The 20,038-nt window shown below is 42.6% G+C and overlaps 2 protein-coding genes across 5 annotated transcripts in view; one reads left to right on the top strand and one right to left on the bottom strand.

The window, feature by feature from the left end:
• LOC110397598 overlaps positions 1-20,038 on the top strand; it is a 54,132-nt gene that overhangs the window by 25,473 nt on the left and 8,621 nt on the right. The window lies entirely within an intron of this gene.
• Positions 1-20,038, bottom strand: part of TFDP2 (transcription factor Dp-2) — a 53,813-nt gene that overhangs the window by 19,440 nt on the left and 14,335 nt on the right. For 3 of the 4 annotated variants that reach the window (XM_021394080.1, XM_021394078.1, XM_021394079.1), the window contains 4 exons: positions 16,368-16,434; positions 4,693-4,796; positions 2,052-2,173; positions 99-146 (listed from right to left, as the gene is read on the bottom strand). In XM_021394080.1, the coding sequence (XP_021249755.1) occupies positions 99-146; positions 2,052-2,173; positions 4,693-4,796; positions 16,368-16,434 (341 nt within the window). The remainder of the gene's footprint in view (positions 1-98; positions 147-2,051; positions 2,174-4,692; positions 4,797-16,367; positions 16,435-20,038) is intronic. The other variant, XM_021394081.1, reaches the window with a different exon arrangement.

Genomic DNA, 20,038 nt, shown 5'->3' on the forward strand with positions numbered 1-20,038 from the left:
TGAAGTGGGAACTAGACAGCCAGCTCTCTGAAAGGCAGATTTGAAGAAGCAAAATAGCTAGGGCCACGTACATAAGATACAAGTACAATAATACTCACCTTTCTGAAAAATCTGATTCTATAAATTCTCGAGTCCGCTTTCTGTCCCTAGGAGAAGACAATTCAAGCTTACTTTTGTTAAAATAGCATTTTTTGACCAATAAAATCAATGCATTTGGTGCCTAGCTAGATAACATGCTGTTAAACGCTTGCTAAAGGAAGAAGATAGCACGCACAGTTTGACAGAATTTGAAAGAAAAAGTTGAGGACTTCGGAGGTTGTCTGAGCTTGCTATCAGACAGGTAGGAAATACAAGTTTTGTTCCCAATTTTACCATGATTTGTCCATATGCTTTTAAGGAACTGATTTCATTTGGTACTACAGGAAGCACTGATATAAGCTAGGTAACCGAATCTCATCAAAAAGGAGAACTTGGACTCCTTCAAAAATTCCTATTTACAAATGCCCCATGTGGAGGAAAGTGGTTTTAAACAGTGCAGAAAACAGACCCTATATTTACTTGATGCTGAACGTTTTGGTATCTTTAAACAAAAAGCAGCATACAAACTATAAACGTATGTTCATATTAGAGCTGACACTATCATAGTAGAGAGATACTCTGAAGAAGCAGCTGACATGAGCTTAGCACAGGAGTAGTAGTCGCTAATCATTGCCAGTTTCCTAGTAGTTCTGTTTGTTGGCTGCATATTGAAGATTTCAGAAGTTTTATTCCAAGCTTGCCTCTTACTGTTGCAGCTGATAATGTACAGTGTTTGGGATCTGTCGTAGTTGTGTCACCCTGTAATTTTAATGCTGTCTCACAAGCAGATAGATGCACAGCTAAAAAGCTGACAGTGCTAATGAAGAGAGCTGAACTGAAATGATGGCTCCGAGTATGCTGTGAAAGCCTGCGTGTATCTGGCTGTGCAATTCAGAACCTTCAGTCTGACCAATCCCACCTGCAAACATCTTCCTAGCAGCAACCGCAGCAATCCCTGTCCATGGTGCTTACCACAGCAAGGTGGGGCAGGGGCCGCAGCATCTGCATTGCACAGCAGGGACCTGGAATGGCAGTGAGTGGAGCGCTGGCCCCAGGTCTTTAAAGCCAGGCTGCCTGGGGTTGTATGGAACCCTGAGAATGAATACAATCTTATATCATTTGACTTTGGAAGCAATTTGGAATCTGTGAAGATGAGGTAAACAATGGGTAAAGCGAGGAGCCTAGGCTTGGAATCCTCTGGAATTGTCTTCAGCAAAGTCTCAATGGTGAGGTGAGACACTACCAGAAACCCTTGCCACCTTTCTTCTTCAGATGAAAATGAGACTGCAGCATGGTCTTCTGCAGGGATCAATAATCATCAACCAGTCTGGAGAACATCTTTCCTTTTAATGGGTGAAACAATAATTAGACTCATTGGAATTACCGTGTCTAAGACTTTCAAAGTTTACGACCAGAAGGTTGCTGCTTCTCTGTGGTGCGGCTGGTGAGATGCACTGGAACTAGCTCATCCTTCAGTATCTGCATCGCTGGGTTTGGATGAAGCCAAAGAATGCCAATGGAAGTTCACTGTCTAGTTGAACAAGCTGTGAGCGGACACTATTAGCTTCTCCCTCATCAGGGTACTGAAAGAACTTATGCCTGGCTGTCGTATTTTACAAAAGCTGCAGAAGTCCTCCTCTTTGACAAATAAAATCAAAACTAAATGAATTCAAACGCTATTTGAGGAGATAAACATATTCTTCAAGAAAACCAAACTTAAAAACTGCTCAGCCGTTTCCACTGTCACATAGGAACAGACGTTATCATAAAACAAACAGTGAAGTGACTGGTGTGTGTAATTCTGTGTTCACATGCTTAAGACATCAGAAGCGCTTCATATGCTAAGGAGCATGTTCTTTTTAACTGTGGAAGAACTAGAAGCTGTGAGCTAACATATAGCTAGAATAGCACAAATAAAGGAAAAATATATCAGAGCTGATACACAAATGTCAGTAAATAAACCAAAATCTTACCCCGGAATCCAGCCAGTAGCTTCTGTTATGTGTGTCTGCGTCACCATCGTTGGAGCTGGGTTATATGGACTCCCAATCAGAACACCCCCTGAATTAGTCAGTCTTTGTGATGTGCTTATTATCTACGAAATTTAGAAATTAAAAAAATAATAATAAAATAACAACAACAAAAAGCACATCATTTTTTTGATAAAACAGACCAGAATTCATATGAAGGATGTACCAGATGTAAACCATAGTTGAAAATAAAATACACAGAAGAGGTGTCATTAGATCTTCACACAGGACAGTAATTACAATACTGGTAATTGTAATCTTCTGCTTATTGTATCTTATTACTGTATTACTCGTATGAACAAGAACTAGACAAATAGCAATAATTACCAGGTAGAGCAGATAGGATTTGTACCTATATGCATCTAATTGTTTCTTCCAGAGTGCATCTAGGTAACTTCCTGATTACTGAATCAGAAAAGCCTCATTCCCAATGGGTTTTTCTCTTTTAATCATCCACATTTGGTACCAAAGATAATCTGCGATCCTTCTCAATCATTCCTTGCAGTTCACAGCATTCACAAGATCTCCAGGCCTTCTAGCAAGCTAATAGCACAAGCCTGTATCTATTAAATTACAAGTGAAGTCTATACTGTAGATAAAGAATTTATAATATGTTGATTCAAAGCTGTTGAAATTTAATGCACAACGGTTGTTACCAGTGAACACTTGCTCTCAACTCCTAATTCACATCTAAGTTAATTCTTTAACATAGCTCACCAGTAGAATTTAGACAGTATTTAAAAATGGGACGGAATTATTAGTTAATCTTTGAAGTAAATATGTTAAATTCCTTTTATTCCAGTACGGCATGATTTATACAAAAGCTTCTTGGAGAATGCTTTTTACTCATGTAACTTATGCTTAAACCTTATTTTATTTCATTTCATTTTTAGTGATATTTTGAGAAACAAATGTGTTAGACTTAGTCCTTTCCTTTACTTCTTCAGCACGCATGTAAGTAGTATATGGCAGATAGTTTATTTGCTGTCCGTTACTATTGTTTAAGCAATTAGAAAAAATATTATCTGAAGAATTTCCAGCTTCTTTAATTCACTAAGCAGTACTTCATATCCCACCTACCACCAAACTGTGATTACATTTATGTATTTTTTTTTTTTAATCCTGAAGAAACAAATTTATCTATCTTATTTATCCTTTATCTTATGGTTAGGTGAATAGCTTGACAGCGAGAGGCAAGTGGATAGAGAAGTGAGCATATATGGCTCTGCCAGCATGTGGCAGCCACATGTCAGGGAGAAAAGATTGAAATATTTTGCATATGGAAATTGCTTTCATCACGTTTCATCCACCCATAGGTTTCACATTGCTCTACTCGTGTCTTTTAAATCCAAAACAAAATATATCATAAAATGAGTATTTTATGCCCAATGTCCTTATAATTTTGACAGTCAGTATAATAAATTGAGGTACAAAATCACGTTTGAGTATTTTAAATACAGACATGTCATTTCTCTTTCTATACCATGGTGCCATCTGGTGGAAATATAGACATTTATATAACATTTTTTCTCTCTCCACCTGAAAATACCAAGAGCTTGCCCAAAGTGAGATCCCAACAGGATTAATGTCAATGGAAAAGTAGCAAGCGAAGAATCTTACAAGTTTAAGAAGTAACCTTACCAGAAATAGTCATTTTCCTTCAGGTACCTTTAAGTTAGAATTAAAGTACTTCTTCTCATAATACTCTGAAGAGGTATCTCTAACCAGAGAGCACTGACTGATGACAATACGTCTAGTACTGATATTCACTGCTGTTGTTGGCTTTGCTGTACAGAAATCTGGATATGTGCAGCCGTACCCCTGCACCCAAACCTTTTCCATTTTCCTGCAATCCATCAGACATTCAAATGCTGGACTGGCTGTCACCAACCAGTGACAGAATTTGTACCAGAAATACTGAAGTGGAGCTTGTAAGTGACCACTTGTGGCTGTACCGCAGAGAACAGCATCACAGAACAGAGTCAGAGCAGGTAAGATTTTCAGATCTAACTTCGTAAAGAATGGAAGGAAAACATAGCATTCTTTCAGCAAGACAAGAGTGTGAAATAAAATAAGAAGTCTCTCTCATACCATGCAGTAACTTATGCCCCTTCCACCTGCTACAGAACCTAACCTGTAACTAAGGGTGATTTTAGAAAACCAGTGCCTAGAGCAGAAAGGGGTAATAAGTGGGAACTCCATTAACGGACTGCTTTCCCCTATCGTTGGCAATTATTTATTGCACTCCAAATATTTAGAGTATCATTAACATTCTTAGTAATTTTTTTTCCTTAATATGCTTTTGACTAATAGTTAAAATGTCAGCTGGTGAAGCTGTTTCAATTTCCAGTCAGAGCCAGAAAGAAAACAGGAGCAGTAATCCTGGCATGCCCAGCTTGCTGCATCTATATGTCATCACCTTCCCATCCACACAGGATACTTCAGGCTGCTCAGCAGCCTTTGCAGCTGAGGCTGCAAGTTCCTAGCAAGGCTCACATCTTCACTTTTTTTCCATATCCCCATATTACATAAATGGGAAGTTATGTGTTACACAAGCTCACATTGCTGTCATTGCAAAACTTACCATTTGGGGTCCAACATTCACATTGATTGGTCCTAAGGTTTTTGGCAATATCTTTGTTGGGGAGTTGGTACTGGAAACTGGTAATGTGATTACTGAAATATTACCTAAAAAATAAGACAATAAAAAGACATTTTTCAGTGACTTCCTTTGTGACCTACAAAAAACACTTTGGCAAATTCTCACATCATTTTTACATTTTGGAATCATTCCAAAATTCCAAAACTGCAAAGCTTCTCTAATTTACCTTTAAAATTCTTCTTCTCGCTTAAGATGAAGAGCACACAGCCCACCACAAACTTCAGCTTTAAAACTCATGGGTGTACTTCTAGACTCAGAATATCCTGAGTTGGAAAGGACCCATAAGGATGACAGTGTCCAAATCATGAAATATATTTATTAATTCTACTTACAATCACAAGCATAAGCACGAAGTATGTATCCATATGTCTTCATAGCTTTAACTGCTCCTAATCTGACTATGCTGAAGTATTCTAAAACATCAGCAAAGTAAGCGTATCTGTGTCACTGTAAAGAGGGAGTAAATGACACCTTTGCAAATTACCTGAAGTAACTGCAGGTGGCTGGATGCCAGGGTGAAGCCAACCACTCCCTCTCCAACCCAGCATGTTTTCATCCCGAGATGTTTATCACCTCTGTGATCCTGCACTGCTTACAGATCTGACCCATCCTGCCTTCATATGAAGAAGCACAGCTGTACGCTGAGTACCTCACAAATGCTGCTGCTGCTCCTCTCTTCCAAACTCTACCTTTTAATCTTGATTGCTCAGACTTAATGTCTTAATCAGAACTGTCATGCAGCACTACCATTACCCCACAAATACTCCAAGTGTTGTACACAAGCCACTCAAAATGGTGAAAACACTTATTTATCTTTGGACATCGTGGCAGTAGCAGCTCCTATCTGTCTGACAGCTCCAAAGCAAGAGAGCTTCGAATCAAACACCCACCTCCCTGCGTTCTTATGCACAGCCTCATTCAAAATCAAGTGTTAGAGTGGTGGGTCTGGAGGCAGAATGAAATACAAGGAAGAGCTGCCAAGATGCCAGCTTGGGTCTAGTTGAGGTCATGAGCCGTAAGGGCAAAGACTGACTCCTGAAGAGCTCCTTAGGCTCTCTGGCACTAGCAGACAGAAACTAAAGGCGTCCGAGGTGATGAGTTCCTTCAGCACAGCACAGATACCAGTCCTTGCCACTGCCCGGCCCTCCTCCTGCTACAGGGGTTGGCAAACATTCAGCTTAGCCCAGATGACATCTCTGTTACCCATGTCTTTTCTCATACTGCTTGTCCACCTCCACTGCCCACTATTTTCTTTGCATTTAATCCTGATCTGTGTTTTGTTGTTGTTGCTGTTGTTTTTAGTACAGCTACGTTCTACCATGAAAAAAAAAATCATAAATTCAGCAGTGTAACAGCTGTGTAATACAAAGCAGAAACAACCCAAGAGAGGAAAAAAGTACTTAGAAAAGGATGTTCTGTATCTATGGCACAGAAATAAAAAGGACACAACTATACTTAAATTCTCGCCTTTATAAAAAATGAACAGAGATAACAGAATTGTTCACAATGAGATGAGGATGTTCTAATGTTCTGTGCAAATTCCTCTGGCACCCGGAGTAACGCTACTACTAAGTATTGCTTTTCCAAAAGGCAGATCTGTATCCGAGGACGCCTAACTCAGCCAGAAGAAAACAAATAACAAAGCACACACTTGCAAACTAAAACCCCAGAGTAAATCTTTGCTCCAATATGAAATACCTTTTGTGAGGTCGTGATGAGGTACAGAGCAGTTCACAGCTTCCACACACCCTGTTCATATACTGCGCTCAAAAAGTTCTCTAAACTGACCAGGTACTTGTCACTTTTCACTTTTGCTGCAGGTTTTTGCTGAGGATGTGTTAAGTTGTGCCTGCACACTCTCATCAAAACCCATCTCATGGCAGCGTGTTGCTGTCAGTGGCACTGCTGCTCACCTTGCAGGCACTGCTGCACCTGAACATTTCCACACCTTTTTCTCCAAGATGAGCTCTCATGCTATTTCTCCTTTTTTTCTTCCCACAGAATGATTTCTTTGGCACCTCTGATAAAGTCACGTGCTAAAGGCACAGTACCATTTTGAAATGTTGGCAATTAGCCTCAAGTTCTCTCTCTTATCGTTGGGCTACATCACACAGTCATCTCCAGCACCATTTCTGGGCCTGCAGAGGACTGCAACATGTAAAATTTCAAAATGCAAGACTGAAACGTGACAGATTTACTGCACTGTGCAATTAGCACTGCTGGTGTACGGTTACATTTACACTTCCACTCACTGTCCTCTAAATCAATCAGTGTGTACATGGTTTGTGTTTCTCAGCACGTGGCTTGTAGGTTGTAACCCACTTGCACTGTCAGTAGTTTTTAATGTACGTGCATGTACGCACACAATTCCATGTACTGCCCACACACAGTCTGAAAATTGTAGCTTAATAATTGAGATCTACAGGCAATGCTACACACAACCACCAGATGTACTGTAGCAAGCCTGGAAAAAAATACTGGTTAACAGTTAATAGATTTTCATTTGTGAGACCACCTAAATAAACGTACACGGCCACAGCAGCGTTAGTAAATACAAGGGCCGTCCGAATAAATTCGTCTTGGTTTTACACAGACAGTCGCTTAAATATGAAGTACATACAAGAGCCTTTCCGGCTACAGTTAGTAACAGAGATCTTACTTCTTCTTACTTCTTTTAATACCTACACAGACACGATGGGACCAGTCTCTTTCTATAAGTGAGGCCCCCTAAGCCACCATGGACAGACAGACAGAACAACCAACTTTTGCACAGTAAGAGCACTCATTCTGCATCTTTCTCAGTGGCTGAAAAAAAATGGTAAAGAAAAAGTTTAATTAATTATCAATAAAATATCCCTTCTCCTCTGTGTTTTTTTTTCCCCAAAAGAGTATAACAGTCCATATACTCATGTGACTCGCATCAGTATGTAAAATATTTTAAAATGCTACAAATATTTAACAGTGGCAATGCATTTTCATTTCTTCTCATGGAAAAAGTTAATGCATCTCCAAATACATCAATCACATCAGCAGCCCAACCTGACAAAGCACGTTTGGCAGCGGCTATCCCCAGCCTCACTCCTCCTACTCTGCACACAGTGGTGCAGCTGCTGAGCCCAGCCCAGCCCTGGCACCGCAGCAGCCCGGCTCCGTGGGACGCAGCTGCCGCAGAGATGTGGAGCCACTGCAGTGAGAACGTCACCACCAGCTGCAAGCAGTCAATTCAGCCACAGCAAGAGAGCTGGCACTGCCTAGGACAAATACCTGTGTTTCACACCAAAGTTTTGAGGTTACTTCACCTCTTCTTGCTGAAGATCTGGTAACTTCTAAAGTTTTGAAGGCAAGCTAGCATTACAAAACAGCAAGCATCAACAGGAACAATCTCTTCAAGTCTTACTTACGAATGTGTAGAAAAACTAAAAAAAAAAAAAAACAACAAAAAAAAACACCCTAAAAAAAAAAAAGTCATGCTGTTTGCAAATCATTTTAAAAAAGCCACAAAAGATTTCTGTATTCAACCTGAAGGAGAAATAACTCCAATCAAATTATACATACTTTATCATCTAGCAGCTGTGAAGGCTTTAAACATGATCAACGTCCATGTAAACACCAAGTCTTAATAATGCCCTTCATACAGCGACTAAAAAGGGAGCACCAATTCACTGCGAAGGAGCAGTGCATACAGTGGTAAGCTGAGCACAATGCCACCCATCAGCTTCCTAGTCACGGTAATCTTACAGCATGGACGGAAATGGTCAGCATAGATGGATCAAACTCGAATGATTTGTATAATAATACTCAGTTCTTACATCATTTTTCTCAGCAGTACAAAGCACAAAAGAGGTCGGTGTCGTTATTCCCATTTTACCTATGGAAAACTGAGCACATGGGAAAGAAACCGAGTTAGAACTCCCATAGAGAGGCTTTAAATGCGGTACATTTAACACCACCACAAACCGAGCACGCTTGCTGCTGAAGCAAATTCAAGATAAAAATCTGTCAGCAAACACACGTACGATTCTCTTAGAACACAAACACTTTGCTTCTACACGTTATTTTTCCATCACTCAGTCACCACTATTACTGTTTATTCTGGAGAAAAAATAGTGTCGCTATTCTTTCATACTTAGAAAAACATAAATACGTAACTATTATGCTTCCTGGCCTGTGCAAAATGTTGTTATTTGCACGCACACGCAAATTAAATTCAGATGAACTCAGGCAGTCACGGAACAGTGTTGTTCATGCGCATGTACACGTATGCTCACATCACACACTAATGAATCATCCCACAAGGCTTTTACATTTTCACACTGCATTCTAAATAGCATAACTACACAGAGACAACATCCAATCCTGGAAAAACAAGGAGCTAAAGAGGTCTCAGCAAATTTCCTGTTTAAGTCTGTTAGCTTATTTGCAAAGATCATCAGAAACAATGTGCATCTTTGCGTCTATACAGTCTGTCCCAGCCAGTCTGAAGGAAACCACTGCTAATGGGAAACACAGATCCACCAGCTGGAGTCACACGCAAAGCACCCGTCAACAAAGAGAGACTGGAATTTTTAGACAAAACGCGAGAAGAATTTTGGTAATTTGGATTCCACATTCAAAGCTCAGAAACAAATATCCATTACTTGTTTACTACCTGGAGACGTTCTGACATTCTGAAGTGCACCAATAAAGAGTGCTTTTAAAGAATATTGCCTGTGGTCTGACAGCAAAAGCAGAGAGAAAAGTTCACAGTTATGACATACGGCAATTCTGCTATAATGCATCTGGTGTTTCCATAGGCTCCTCTATTAAACTGAAAAAGATCTCCAAGACCAGGAAGACGAGGGCACAATATTATGAAAGCACACAGAAAACCTCAGTATTAATTTTCATATGTTCTTTCAGTACGTTTCTTCATTTGTTTATTGCACGCACATTCTAAGCTATAAACATAACTTGGAAAATTCCATAGCCTTCAGGGGCACAAACATTTCTAGAAATGTATAAAACCAAAGAGGTATGCAGAAAAGAAAAAAAACAAAAAATATTTTAAGAAAAAAAAGAAAAAAGGTCAGACAGCACTCCATCCAGCGATATACTGACCAGCACGTTCTCAGTCTTTTACTGTTCAATTTCAAACTGATTTATGGGAGTTAACAGTTGTACTGATCTCAAAATACCACGTGTAGGCCTGCTGATAACCAGCTCTGTTGCCTTGGACATCTGAGCACATCTCTTTAAGCACACAGTGATCTCCCCAGGGCTTGTCAGGCCTCGTGCTGGCAGCCCCAGAGGCGCTGGTGAGACACGCAGCAGCACCACGAGAATGCATTTAAGCAGCCTCATCACCAATACCCATTCCTGTCCCAGGCCAGCACAGCCACGTGTATGGGTATGCAGTGAATGTGCCTTTTTTTTTTTTCCCCTTTCTCAATATGGGGAAAAAGGGTATTTCTGCACTGAATTTGTTCCCCAGTCCAGCAAACCACTGAGCCACCTACAAAGCTGTGCTGCCATGGAGCAAAGGGTGACATGTAGAAGCAGCTGAGATTACCCAGGCATGACTTTAACTGGCACTGTTCCCACAGAAAATCTCTACAAAAACAAGAGATTAAATCACAAGAGGCAGGAAATCAGTAATATGTAATTATATCTAGAAAAAAAACACAATCACACCGTAAGAAAGCTGTCATATTGCTTCCACTATAGCAGCATGACCATAAGGCAGCACCCTAGAACCCCAGTCCTACAAGATGATTTCTACAGAACCACCTGAAACACACGAGTAAGGCGTTTGGTGCTCACAATTAGAAAAGAACAGACTCTGGGTTGAAAATCTTATTTCCTTGGAATGGATTACAGGATCAGGACTCAGGAAGACTAGGGACTGCATGAAGAAAGATTTATTTTATTGAAATTAATGGTATTCATTGCAAAGCTGTATTAAAAGTTAAGATTCCCTCTCAAAGCAATTTAGATTGCAGTTTGATCCAATTCAGTGACCCTCTCCCATGGAACGTGTTACAAGACGCGTGGTGTAGAGCCAGACTCCCTTCTACTTCCACAGCAATGAAAGTATCACGTAAATGCACAGAGCTTAAGAATAAAGTCAAAGAAAAAGTAATAAGTACAGTGGGATTCACCAAAATTGTGTTAGTTTACATTGTGTATTTGAAGATGAGAATCACTCATAGTCAATGAGCTGAAAACCACTGCTTCCTTCCTGCACATCCCATTAACCAATGACTGTCAGCTGGTGCTCACAGACATAAATGGATCCATCGCCAGCGTCTTCACTCCGGTTCAGACACACTGGGTCAGCCAGTAGATTGTGCTGAGGAGGCAAACAGAACTATTGGCTGTGAAGTTGTGCATATGGCCTCAAGTTGCCCCAGGGGAGATTTAGGCTGGACATTAGGAAATTCTACTTTTCTGAAAGAGTGGTCAGGCGCTGGAATGGGCTGCCCAGGGAGGTGGTTGAGTCACCGTCCCTGGAGGTGTTCAAGAAACGTTTAGATATAGCGTTGAGAGACATGCTTTAGTGGGGTTATTGGTGGTAGGTGGATGGTTGGGCTGGATGATCTTGTAGGTCTTTTCCAACCTAGCTGATTCTATGATTCTTAGTAATCTCATCTTTTACATGCAAAGGCGTTCCACACGAAAGATAACAAAATATAATTCAAATAACTTTTATAACATTTTTGACAGACACAAATTCAGAGTTCTTTAATTTTCAGGACATTAGTTACTAGAAATTAATCTTGTTCTCTAGGTTGATTATCTGTGGATATAACTGATGTGATTTAATGTTGGGTATATCCCTTACCTGCAGGTCACATCTGTCAGGTACTTTTAAAATAAGCTCAAAAGATGTCAAAGCTAGATCCTAGAAACAGTGCAATTAAAAATACAGCCTAACAAATGCAAGGCAGTACTTCCTAGTCATATTTCTACTTGTATCACATGTATTACCTCCTCATTCCTACCAGCAGCTGTGAGTTATGAATTCAACAACCTGCTTACAGAAGAGACATCTGGATCTTCTTCTGAACCAAATTCTCATTGGGAGTTTTCTGCTGTGAAGTTTGGGGGAAAAAAAACTTTCTCCCAAAGCCAAGCCTTGATGGTTGCTCCTTTTCCTAGTCATTTCACAGTTGTTTTTGTACTCATCAGATCTCGACTTCTAAAGTTTACGAAAAATAAAATAAAAAGCCCACGGTAACTATTCTTAGTAAAATAAGCAAAGTTACAAAACCCTGCACACAACCCCAGCTGAGGCTGGCAGACCTCTGGAGCTCGCTCACCTGCTCGGGCCCCTGCTGCAGGGGCCATCTGCAGCCGCCTGCCCCGGCAGCTTCGCAGCACCTCCCAGGAGGCCCACAGTCTCCGGTCCCCGTGCCAGTGCTCTGGCACCCACGCAGCACAGAAGCACATCCTGGCGCTCAGAGGGAACGTGCTGTGTGTCAGTTTGTGCCCTGCGCCTCTTCTCCTGGCGCTGGGCACCGCTGACAGAGCCTGGCTCTTTGCACCCTCCTCTCAAAACAGGCATACGCACGGGTACGATGCCGCCGCTCCTGCCATGACCTATTGCTGGCTCGGTCAGCTCGGGCCCAGCAGCACCCCAGGGCCCTTCCCACAGAGCTGCCTCCAGTCTGCCCAGGCCCCTCGGCCGGCAGCGTGGGCTGTCATGCTCTGGCTGCAGGGCTCTGTGCACACCTCAGCGAGACACCTCTGCAGCTCCGGTGCTCAGCACCCTGAGCAGGCGTGGGGCTCCTTAATCTGCAGCTGAGCCCTCACAGGCCTGCACATGAAGCGGGCTCAGGGACGAGCGACCAAGCCGTAAGCTTCAGACTGTGCCACAGAGCAATTCAGCGCGGCAACAATCAGCGCCTGCTGCAGGATTCAGACAATCTTCTTACCACTGGTATATTGTTTTGCTGTAGCCCTTTAACACTGTTTAAAACACTTGTTTATTTTTTATTTATTTTTTTCTTTCCAAAAAAGTAAGCTGCTAGTCACAAAGGAAAAAAGCACAACGCAGAAAGAAGTGCTGCATACAGAAGTCCTATCCTGAGGCTGTGAAGCAGGATTCCTCTTCCAGACCTGCACTCTGATGCGTAAGGTTGGCCGGGGAGATACAGAGCAAGGTTTTACAAACAGGATGCAGAGTCCAGCCAGGAAGCTGTCAATGGCAAGTCCCAGCAGACTCCCTAGGAATTACTTTTCTCTAATTTCTCACTAAACAAAAGCAAACACCACTCTGAGTTAATGCTCCACAAGGACTCAGATACTTCAAGGCATGCCTGGGAAATAAAATCTAGTTTTCTTCAGAATGCAGCAGCGAGTCTTTTACAAGGATTACATATTTGGATTTACATGCTTTAATCTGCAGTCACCACATTAAAAGTATCCAAACCCACTGTAAATCTCAACTGCGTTTAGATACGCCTAAACTATAACAGAAATTCTTTTTCCCCAGATATCGTCTATACAGGATTAAAAACTACAGAAAATACCCTAAAAAGCCTGATTTGAAAAAGCTAAAGCAAGATCACCACAGTATTCAATAAGCACAGGAAGCAAGCAAGGAGTAGGAAAATGGAACCCCCAAATAAAACAAACAACCTGCCAACCTATTTGGGAACAGTAAATGAAATTTAAAAATCAGCAGAAGTGACACAGCGCTACTTTCAGACTTGCTTGTTAAACTGCAGTACCTAAGCAGTGTCGGTGTTAATTTCTCGTAAAACAGAACAAACCTGGAAAATATCAAGAGGTAACAGTGTGAAGGCACTACAGATCAGCACAGGGAAGACAAATGGAGCCCAATCAAACATGGGAACAGCAGGGGCAGAATTACCGTTTCAAGTTGTTGGGAGGGCCTGATGCTTTCTAGAGCATGCCTTACTTGAACAAATGGCATCTGATGCGATTGTGGTTGCCAAACCACTCTCCATCCTATTTGAAAAACTATGGCTGTCATGCAAAGACCCTGGTGACTGGAAAAAGAGAAACATCACTCTCATACTGAAGAAAGGGGAAAGGAAGACCCAGGCAACTACAGGCTGGGGAGCCTCACGTCTATGCCTGGGATCACGGAGTGGATCCTCCTGGAAGAGATGTTAAGGTTCATGCGAGATGAGGTGATCTGAGACAGCCAGCATGGCTTCACCAAGGGCAGACTGTGCCTGACCTATGTGGTGGCCTTCTACGATGAAGTGATGGCATCGGTGGACAAAGGAAGTGCAACTGATGTCACCCACCTGGACTTCTGCAAGGCCTTTAACATGGTCCCAAACCACATCCTTATCTCTAAACTGGAGGGATGTGGATTTGAAGGCTGGACTATTTGGTGGATAAATAATTGGTTGGATGGTTGCAGCCAGAACGTTGTTGTCAATGGTTCCCAGGTGGGATCATTGTCTGGGTGGAGGCCAGTGACAAGCGGCAACCCCTAGGGATCTGTCCTGGGACCGGTGCTCTTCAACATCCGGAATGATGCTGAAGATACAGTACTGATCAATGATACAGACACAGTGGGATTGAGTGCATCCTCAGCAAGTTTGCTGCTGACACTAAGCTAAGTGGTGCAGTTGACACAAAAGAAGGGAAGGATGCCATCCATAGGGACCTGGACATGGTTGAAAAGTAGGCTACATGAGAACCTAGTGAGATTTAACAAGGCTAAGTGCAAGGTGTTGCACTTGGGTTGGGGCAATCTCAGGTATGTGTACAGACTGAGAGAAGAACTTACTGAGCAGCACTATGGAGAAGGACTTGGGGGTCCTGATGGTTGAAAAGCTGGACACGAGCCAGCAGCATGCACCCTGGAAGGCCAGCAGTATCCTGGGCTACATCTTCAGAGGAGCGAGCAGCAGGGAGAGAGAGGTGATTGCCCCCCTCTACTCTGCCCTTGTGAGCCCCCACCTGGACTACGGTGTCCAGGTCTGGGGCCCCTAGTACCGGAGGGATGTGGAGCTGCTGGAACAGCTCCAGAGGTGGGCCACGAAGATTATCAAAGGGCTGGAGCACTTCTCCTTTGAGGACAGGTTGAGGGAATTGGACTTGTTTAGCTTTGAGAAGAGAAAGCTCCCGGGAGACCTCACTGCAGTCCTTCTACTGCTTTGAAGGGAGCTTACAAGCTGGAGGGGGATCCACTTTTTACACAGTCTGTAAAGGGGGGAAAGGCTTTGAACTAGGAGGGGAGATTTAGGTTAGATGTTAGGAAGAAATTTTTTAGTCAGAGGGTGGTGGGGTGCTGGAACAGGTTGCCCAGAGGGGTTGTGGATGTCCCATCTCTGGAGGCAGTTGGATGGGGCCCCGGGCAGCCTGATCTGGTCGGAGGCAACCAGCCCAGGGCAGGGGGTTGGAGCTAGATGATCTTTAAGGTCCCCTCCACCCTAAGCCATTCTATGATATGATTCTATGATCTCTCTTTTACTTTGGAACACATCATAAGCCCATCTCATTTCAGCCTAAGACCACGGTGAAGGCATACCATGAGCAGCAGTAGCTGTAATATCTCAGCAGAGACGCCAGTGGTTTTTAATTGTGCCTCAAGGTAAAGTAAATAAGTACAGAAAATAATATTAGTGCGTAACATTTTTGAAAATACACAAGAGCAGAGGTAAACAATATATTGACCACCCCACGAGCAAAATATAATAAAGACTAGGACCAGTAAGACTGAGGTACTACTACTAACAGTAATGTCCTATGCTTTATAAAGTTATTCAGTTCAATTACTCTCTGGACAAATCAATTGCTTGCTTCAGGAATTGCTTGAAGATATTGCACTTTAGTCTTTTCCTGGTCTCATGACACAATAATCAAAAACCAGTGAAACAAGAAGGGTAATTATCTTGCCAGTGTCTAACAAATACTTCTCAAAGATCTAAAATCAGCTTGTAATGTTCTGCATAGTTTAGAAAATGAGAAAGCTATTGTAGGAAGAGCCAAAAATCCTTCTAGCTAGCGCATACATTTCTTTATTGCAGTACATAACAGCAAACAACATTTACTGTAAAAGATTGACTGAGGAGTTTCGTAAATTGTAAATCCTCAGCTCTTCTAGTACCTTAGAGGAGTCGCAGTTGTATCTTATCAGAATCATACAGCTGTTCTGACTGCCAGCACAGTGGTCACAAGTGATTCACCAAGAATGTAAGATGAAATTGGACAGCACAAAACTATTATTTTAAGCTGTCCAGCCACTTATAAAAGTCTAGCAACAACTTTCACTCCTGTTTGGGAAGATGACTACAATAGAGTCTGGGAATTCTAGGGTGGGAAATCAGGAAATTCATTACATTACTCACAATCAAGAAAAGGAACCAGAAGGCTTATTTGACACTTTAATTCCTTTACTACTATCCCTATTCTACCTCCGTAAACTTCGAAGCCAGAAACACTTGATGTCTGTAACACATCAGATCTACCAGTGTGGCTGCAGGAAGTATATTTTGAAAAACTAAATTCTGAGCCTCCCAAAACAACTCTTAATGTGCTGTGAAATCAGCGGTAATATTCATTTAGTAAACAGAAGAGAGAAATAAATCTTAATGTATGCTTCTCTACTACATATGCAAGTAGAATTCTCTTACCTTTTGTTGGACTCTGGTTCTGATCTATAAATCCTTTCAAGTCTCCATTTGTGGAAGTCACACCAACCTGAACAAAACATTTTTCAAGTCTTAAAATATGACAGACCTTTCCACATTTTCCAGTATGCAACTAACAGTATTATGAAAGTTATCTGCTCTGCATTGCTGAAACAGCATAATCCTACGGCTCGCAGAGCCTAATAGGAGCATGATATGTGAAGCAAGGTTTCAAGACATTGACTGCGTATACATGAAGACATTAACTAAATTTTTAATTAAGTTCTTAACTAAAAAAAACCAAGTCCCGGTATATTCTCACACTGTACTATACACGGCCCAAGAAGCACATTTTGACAATCACTCTCTGAGTCACGGTCCCCTCCAAGTCTTACGGAGCAGCTGCCACCAACAACACCGCACGGCCCATAGGTTTGAGGAGATGCGACAACTGATGTATTTTATATGCATCTCCTGGTCTTCAGAGATAATTTACACTGAGAGTAAATTATTGGAGACACTTAAAATCATATTCAGAATGGTGTATCTCTGATGTTGGCACGTACACAAGGCACAGAAAGGTGGAGTTTGTTTAGAAAGACACAAGATCACCACTCCTGGACAGGGAGGGAAGAGACGGAAAGTCCCTAAGTCCCAGGTAGCACGCGATGCGCCCAGCAGCAGCAAGTAGCAATGCAGCACTCAGCAGTTTCAGAGCATCGCACCTGTAGCACCTTAGTGAACAAAGCATTTTGGTTTTTGGTTTGCTTCCAAGACGGAAGCTGCGATAAGCACCGAGTGACTGAACTCCTTTGGAACCTACTTAGAACCAGAGCACGATTCCTCCAGCAGGCAATTACGGAAACTACCACAAAATCTTTTTAAAAACACTATAAAATGTGAGCACTTTGGTAAATGACTAGGACAAAATGGTCAGGTATCCAAGTTGAGCAAAAACTATTATGCTATCAGGGATCAAGCACTGGCTTTATTTTACAGATGTATGCAGTAAAAATAGGACATCTGCTAGGGGCACTTGTGGAATTTTAATCATATCTAATTAGAGAACTGTTTGGTTGCACACAAATCAAATGGCAATAACAAAACACTAAATTAAACTACACACGAAACAAAAATACCTTTAAGAAGCATTCAGCCACAGCATTCAGCCAGAGCTTGCATTTGGCAGGCATGTTTTGAAGGGGAAGATCTGTCCCCAGCATTGACAGTTCTCAAAGTCTTGCTAAGATCTTTCCACCATCAGGAGCAACGCATGAACCTTAACTGTTGCTCCACTATCCCCGCCACAAAACACTGCCTAAATTAGCCCTGTAAACAAAAAAACCCTTTGAGATGTCCAATATCGTTCGCAGTTTATAGCAAAAGCTGTTGGTATCAGACCCGTCCCTAGGCAGGCATCTGAGAGCTCTCTGGCGCTCCTCCGCCAGGTGGCAGCGGCACCGCGGCAGGGCAGGGGCTGGGCAGGGATATGCGCCGTGCACGGATAGGCGCCGTGCCTCCGCCTGCCCGGGGACAGGCAGCGCCCGCAAGCAGCCACCCCCTCTGCCCCGTGAGGGACTGCGGTGACTGCTCCTGCGGGAGGGTCACGGCGAGCCCTCATCCTGACAACGCGTTCCCGAGGGGATCTTTGAAACCGGGGCTGAGAAGCTCAGTGACGCGCACGGCCTCGGAAGGACGTCCCGACCGCAAAGCCACCACGAAGAGCCCACCCGCTCCGATCACACTAGTGCCTACGCACGGGGAATAACAGAATCGGCTTCTCCATAGGCGTCCTGCCTCTGAGAGGAGGAGAAAAACGCAAATAGGGAGAATTTTAAATCAGAGCTTTGCTGAAGGAACAGGGCCTGCATACCAAGTGCTACATACAAGGATTCCCAAGAACATCTTCAAAGGCAGAGCTGCCATTTGCTCACCACTGAACATTCAGCTCGGGATTTACAGCTGTACATTCCCCATCATCTCCCAGCGTGCTCCAGCAAAGCGCTGACGATGACACACCTACGTGCTGCCAGCCCAGTGAGACTCTCCAGCAGTTATTAAAATTCAAATATTTACACTGCATCCTCTGGAACATTTAGATGATTTAATGCGTACAGTACTTAAGGAAATGTTGGTCAAAATCAAAGTACTTGAGCTTCTTTTCTTTTCTTTCTTTTTTTTTTTTGTCTTGTGCTTCTGCGATCCAAAGAACGTAACGTTTCAGTTTGCACAGAGAACGCCTCTGTCACGATGCTGGTCCTGCTAACAGTGGTACAGAGCACCCAGTGAATGCACATGCTTCTCCCAGTTTTATAATCTAAGTTTAGAAGAGCCTGAAAACAAATTTGAATTTCCTGAGAGCTTAAATGAGAAGTGACAAATCCAAAAGAGCGTTTCTCTCATGAGGAATTACCATAACTAAGCCCCTCCTCAAAAAAAACCAACGAAGTTTGATGCAATATTACGCTACTACTGCAGGATGAGAACTCTATAGTGGTTCATTTTGATGTTAGTGAGGTCCCAGGTCACGCTGTCATCTGCACTTCTGTAACAGCCACTGCTTTGGGGCATCTTTTAGTATAACCATCAAAGTATGAGCGATCTATATCCTGGCAAACTCACACAAACTGCTTGTAGATTTTAGATGTAATCCAAAACGGATTTTAAGGAAGAGGAAAAAATAAGTATGTAGGTTGCTCTGAAAGTAATGCTTCGTATGTATTTCTGTGGAAACCACACCAGATATAGCGCTATTTGGCAGAGCAAATTCTCAGCTACAAAACACTATTTTTCAGCGTAGTCACCACCATTAGCTGTTCCATGTGGATGTGCTGATCGAGACACGCTGCCTTCTGTGGTGTGACAGCTGCGCACGGAGGCCAGAACACGGCTTGTCATTCACACTGCTGTCACCGCTGCTAAAACACACCGCCCACCGCCTCACTGTGCTCACTCCCACTGCTTGGGCTCCATAAACGTTCAGCAGGCATCGATGAATGTCAATGGGCACCATTTTTCCACATGGAGGAATTCAATCCCACACCTTTGCTTCATACACACTTCCATGTCAGACACCATTCTGCCAGGCTGCCCCTCTGCTGCCATCTGTCACATGGCAACAAAACATAACAGCATATTGGTGGCAAGGTTCAGCCTCTGCTGCCGTACCACCAGCATCCACCTCTGACACTGTGGGCTAACAAAATAAAATAGGAGGCATTACTTTTGGAGCAGCCCTTGTTGTAAGTCGTGCTACAAATAACCCATTCTTACTGAGACCATATTTAAAGACTTAAGGCTAACGACTCAGCTTACACAGCTATCATTTATTACTTTTTGTGTGACTCATGATATTTCTGCTTTATAACGCTGTCCCGGTGTCTGGACTACTACGTATGGCAGGGGCTGGATTCCTGTTTCTATCTGCAACAAGATAAATCCAACCACAAAGTAAGACGAAGCGAGCACCTGGCAGGCCTTTGCATCCTATTAAATACTTTCTGCAATTTTTTTCTCCCCTTTCCTAGCAAGTGACCAAGAAGTTTCCAAACGGAGCTGAGAAACACACCAAAAAAAATCTCAGGAGTCCCAGATGAGGTAAACTTTTACAAGTTGCACTTCTAAGTTATCAGCCCTCTCCACTGCTTGACACACTTGCCAGTTACCAAGCTCCC

Source organism: Numida meleagris, chromosome 4 (genome assembly GCF_002078875.1).
Source record: "Numida meleagris isolate 19003 breed g44 Domestic line chromosome 4, NumMel1.0, whole genome shotgun sequence".
Taxonomy (NCBI): domain Eukaryota; kingdom Metazoa; phylum Chordata; class Aves; order Galliformes; family Numididae; genus Numida; species Numida meleagris.